Raw genomic sequence first — 4,965 nt, forward strand, 5'->3', positions numbered from 1 at the left:
CTCGCACTATCCCTTTAAAGGTCCAATGCAGATCTCAATATCAGATCATTTCAGGGTAATAATTAAGTACCATAAGGTGATTTTTTTTGTTTTTGAAAATTGTATATTTTTAAATAATAATACATTCTTAGAAAAGAGCCATTTGTCAAGCAATCATTTTTCTAGGACTGTCTAGGGCAGCCTTGAGTGGCGAGGGTAAAACTGAATGTGCAGTTATTGGCAGAGAGGTTTGGAACTCTTTCTTATTGGTTTATTAACTCATTTACTGCATGGTGATGTCACCATGGTAGGCCAAAATTCCCTGACACCAAAACAGGAACAAATTTCAAATGTTTCTTTCGTACAGCAGTTACAATAAAAATGATTGCATTATCATAATTTTCACAATTTCACAGTATTATTCCAACCTCAGGGTGGAAATATATATATATATATATATATATATATATAAAAAAAAAAACACAGGAAATCACATTTGTGTTTCCACTGGGCCTTTAACACTTTCTGTCTATATCGCCCAGCCAAATGTTGCAATGCAAAGGTAATTCTGTTTTAATTTGTTTAAGCATCGCTTGACATGGAAAAGAATAAAGAAATAATAAATTAAAATGATTCCAGAATGTATTTTATTTTTCTATGTCCCATCCCAACCCCTAATCCCTGTTGCTGCACTCATTCAATACAAGGATATGGTGCTGATTCCATTTGACAACAGATTAAATAAAGTTACAATTCATCTCACTACACGCAAAACAATCCATTCAAACCACTGCTTAAATATGCTTATGTCTAGTTGTCCTTAATATGTACATCCACATAGTAATAATTTGGGACTGAAATGAACTCAAAAGCCTATACATTTGTACTACATAAACCCACATTTTCACAGTCCATTTTGTTTTAACCTCCGTCAATGAGTGGAGCTTGTCGATCTCGACTACATGAAAAAGCCTTGCAGTATGACGGTTGACGGTGTTGGTATACCAGGGGTGTATTCATTAGTCGGATTCCGTTGCAAAACGTTTTGCCTTGCATGGAAAGCGTTTACCATTTACTCTAGGAACCAAATGGAAGCAAACAGAACAAATGGAACGGGGAGGGGCCTACCTGAATTTGTCCAATAAAACTCTAGTTTTTGTTGAAAAAATGTTTTACGTTTTGATTAAGCTGTTTTTGTTGGAAAAGGTTTTGCAACAGACAAAACGTTTTTACACCCCTGTTGACTGCCTTTAAAGCCCAGGACTCATTTTGAAGTCTCCTGTAACAACGGTCCCAGCAATGCAGGGCACACTGCATGCAATGCCCTTATTTGAGGTCGGTATGTTCTTACCAGGCAAATTCTCTGAGCACAACATGGAGAAAAACTTAAAGATTGCATCATTTTTTTTGTAATGTTTTGATAGGCCTACAAAAGAAAGAGGAGCATGCAGGCTATGTTGACTGTCTGTTGCTGGCGTTTCAAGATAAGAGATGAGGCTGATTTGGTTTTAGCTCTACATTGGAAAAAAATAATACAGATGTATTGTCACATATACCGAGTACTGTAGGTGAAATGTGTTGTTTCACCGGGTCAGCCATAGTAGTACGGCGCCCTGGAGTAAATTAAGGTTAAGTGCCTTGCTCAAGGGCACATCAACAGATGTTTCACCTTGTCGGCTCAGGTATTCAAACCAGCAACCTTTCGGTTACTGGCCCAACACACTGCTAGGCTGCCCTGGAGCAGCAGACAGAACTTGGTCAGTGGGGGTCCAAAGAGCTAAGTTGATACTTCCTTCCTGACCCACGGTCAGTAACTTGTTTGGTTGGTTTGAGTCTGTTTTGTGGTTGGATGGGGGTGAAGGGGAGTGAATGACAAATGTTAAATGAGGACTGATGTTACTGAGAAATGTTTATTCTGTGGTAGTGTTTCACATGGAGATGTTTTCGTACAGGTCTTCAATCTTCTCCTTGAAAAACTCCCTCAGCTCGGGTCTCTTCGCTTTTAGTGTGGGAGTCAACAGGCCATTCTGTATGGAGAACTGCTCGTTGTGGATGTGGATGTTTTTCACCTTGGGACAGACAGAATACATTAGAATGTAGACAGGATCCTTTGCCAGGTCATGTGTGCATATCAGCTATTTGTCATCATCATCTAGGTATTCACTTTCAGAGAGTTGTCATTTGCCCTCACCAATGAACACCTTACAATTGACACACACACACCTGCTCAAACGAGTGGAGGCCACTGGCCTTGCCCAGTCTCTGCAAGTCTTCCATGATGGCTTTCTTCAGAACCTTTACATACACACACACAAGACACCATACCATGACTCTAAGACAATACCATGTGTTGTGCTATGTCGATCTATTCAACAACTCAAAGGGTTCAACAAGGTGCCCTTTTCTTTTCTTGAATCAGTTTACTCAGGGTCTGAGGATCTGATGATCTTTCTCTAAAAGCGCAGTACCTAGACATGAATGTTGTGCAACAGGAATCCTTTCTTTTGATTACGTCAATCTATTCACATCTATGCACATAGTTGATTATTTCAAGCCTCTCCTTCATCATGGCAACAAACAGAATGAAAACACCATTGAATGTAAAGATGGGATTGAAATCACATACAGTATTTTTACAGAGGTCCCGATAGCTCCCCTCCATGCCTTTCTTCAGGGCCCATGCAGGCATTGTCTCTGGGTCAGGAACAACTATGGCAACCAGACAGGACTAGAACAGAAACACACAAGTAACCTTTAGAAATGAGAAATAATCAAATGTTCTGTATTTTTCTCTCTCTCTTTCTCTCTCTCTCAATAGGCCTAAGTAGGTAAGTAAGTATGTGTCTATCCGTCACGACTTCCACCAAAGGTGGCTCCCCTCCCTGTTCGGGCAGTGCTCGGCAGTCGTCGTCCCCGGCCTACTACCTGCCACCTGCCACCGATCCATTTTTCCTTTTCGTTTGTGTCTGTCTGTTATTGTTATCACCTGTTTCTGATTAGTTAATTTTGGTGGGTTTATTAACCATCGCAGCCTGCTAGTCTTTGTGCGGGATTAATTTAGCTTGTTAGCTCTGTAAGGGGTGCGTGTTTGCGCCACAGGGTTTTTTCCTCTCAGTCGTTGTACTGTGGGTACTATATTTAGGAGTAGAGGTTTCTCCTCCGTGTGTTTCATGATTTTCCCCGCCTGTTGTTGGTGGGTTGGGATTTATAATAAAGGACTGTGCAAACTGGAATTCCTTGCTCTCCTGCTCCTGACTCCTGCATCTACCTCTTCTTAGGAGGCACCTAACACTATCTATGAAAATATCTGTACATAAACAGTATCCAGCATAAACTGTGGTTTTAACCCATTACAGTCTAAGCCGGGAGAGAGAGGGGGGTTCGACTAAGCTATATGGAATTGTTTAATAAGGTCATACCAAGGATCATTTATCTATTTGATTTTACATTTTAAGAGCCGTTGAAGTATGAAAAAAAATATCTACAAAAATTATTTGATGAAAAAAAAATGTTACCCTCTTAGGATCCCTCACCCTGGACCCATCTTCCTCTAATACTCTCTTTACTGCCTCAGCATAGCACATCTTCTGCCATACTCTGATCCTGGCAACCTCAACCTGCCGTTCACCAGACCCCTCTGATTTCCAGCACCATGTGTACCACTACAGTTAATACACAACCTTTTCCACCGATACTACACATTCCTTTGTCTCATGTCCTCCTGCACACTCCTTACATCCAGGAATCTCCCTCCTGCACACTACTGCTACATAAGCCATAAGCTTGACACCTAAAACACGTTAGTGGACTTTAACTGGTGAAGACTGCATCAAAGCTCAGTAGTACACACGGTGTCTTCTCTGTTTCACCACCTCTCCACAGGTCTGAGTCGCACCAAATGGCGTTCGTCACAAACACTGGGAATCTTCAACTTCAGTTGACCCTCTTCAACACTTCATGCCACTCCAGTTATCACTCCTTTCAACGGCGCCCTGCTCTGGAGAGGAAAGCGTGTCACACTTATTTCCTCCAGTCGCGTGGTGCGGAGGGCATAAACGTTTTTAAAAATCTACACGATTCCACTTTGAGTCACTTTCAAAAACCTAACAATCCCCAACCTCTTTTCCACCCATCGTGACACCACATACGGATCAGCCAGAAGGCAAGAATCCATTCTCTACAAAAATCTTTCTCCCACTGGGCCAAAATCATCTTCATCACCAACGGGGGAAGGCTGAAACTCTACGGTTTTCACAGCACCTGCCACTTCAGTTAATTCATCCTCATTCTCCACCTCCAAGTCCAACAACAATTTGGGCATAAACCTACCCGTCATCTTGGTACCCCAAAAAACTTTTCCAGAGTTTCAGCTGGGAAAAAAATGTGTGGCAATGTTCCCCTAATTATGTTGGCGCTCCCTGCTGGCCATAAATGTGAAATACAAAAATAGAGTAAGGTAACCCTGTAGCTGGTTTGAGACATGACCACTCATCTAAAATAGTGTCATTAGTCAAAGAAGGAAAAACACTGAATATTAAAATATCAAACATGTACAGTTTGATTCCTGTCCTATCTACCCATCATTTAGATTTACTGTAAAACATATTATTCATATATTTTATAAACATACTACAGGATTCTTTGTGATCTGATCATCAGTTGGAATGTAATCTTCATTGATTCCTAACCAGTCCCGTGGTTTCACTTGCAATTCTTTTTTATTCCTTTCATTCTATAAATGAATTTACAATAGTGCTGTACAAGCATGCCTGTTCTTCCAGATCCAATGTACACTCCCCAAATAGGCCTACGCCAATCACATCTTATCTGTGAAGTGGATTCATGTGATCGTCTGAACAGCTTGTATTTATGCAGAGACTTGAGGGATATGATTGTGACACATTTTTCCAGTTTGATCTTCAGTGACAGGTGTAGGCTTATTTGTCCAGGCAGAAATGACTGAAAGTAGCCTCAACATAGTGAGAC

At 41.0% G+C, this 4,965-nt stretch overlaps 1 protein-coding gene across 1 annotated transcript; it reads right to left on the minus strand.

Moving 5' to 3' along the window:
• Positions 1 to 603: 603 nt before the first annotated feature.
• Positions 604 to 3,047, minus strand: LOC135573799 (long-chain-fatty-acid--CoA ligase 6-like). The gene is made up of 3 exons (XM_065023885.1): positions 2,606 to 3,047; positions 2,203 to 2,274; positions 604 to 2,048 (listed from the first exon to the last, which is right to left on the minus strand). Exons 1-3 carry the CDS (start codon positions 2,666 to 2,668, stop codon positions 1,908 to 1,910), a joined length of 276 nt encoding a protein of 91 aa, XP_064879957.1. The 5' UTR covers positions 2,669 to 3,047; the 3' UTR covers positions 604 to 1,907.
• Positions 3,048 to 4,965: the final 1,918 nt, after the last annotated feature.

This window comes from Oncorhynchus nerka, linkage group LG10, assembly GCF_034236695.1.
Source record: "Oncorhynchus nerka isolate Pitt River linkage group LG10, Oner_Uvic_2.0, whole genome shotgun sequence".
NCBI lineage: Eukaryota > Metazoa > Chordata > Actinopteri > Salmoniformes > Salmonidae > Oncorhynchus > Oncorhynchus nerka.

Coding starts and splice junctions, on each gene's coding strand:
- LOC135573799 (XM_065023885.1), bottom strand. CDS start 2,668: ATGCCTGCATGGGCCCTGAAGAAAGGCATGGAGGGGAGCTATCGGGAC. Junction 2,275..2,605: donor GGGACCTCTGTAAAAATACT/GTATGTGATTTC, acceptor GTGTATGTAAAG/GTTCTGAAGAAAGCCATCAT. Junction 2,049..2,202: donor GCCTCCACTCGTTTGAGCAG/GTGTGTGTGTGT, acceptor GTCTGTCCCAAG/GTGAAAAACATCCACATCCA.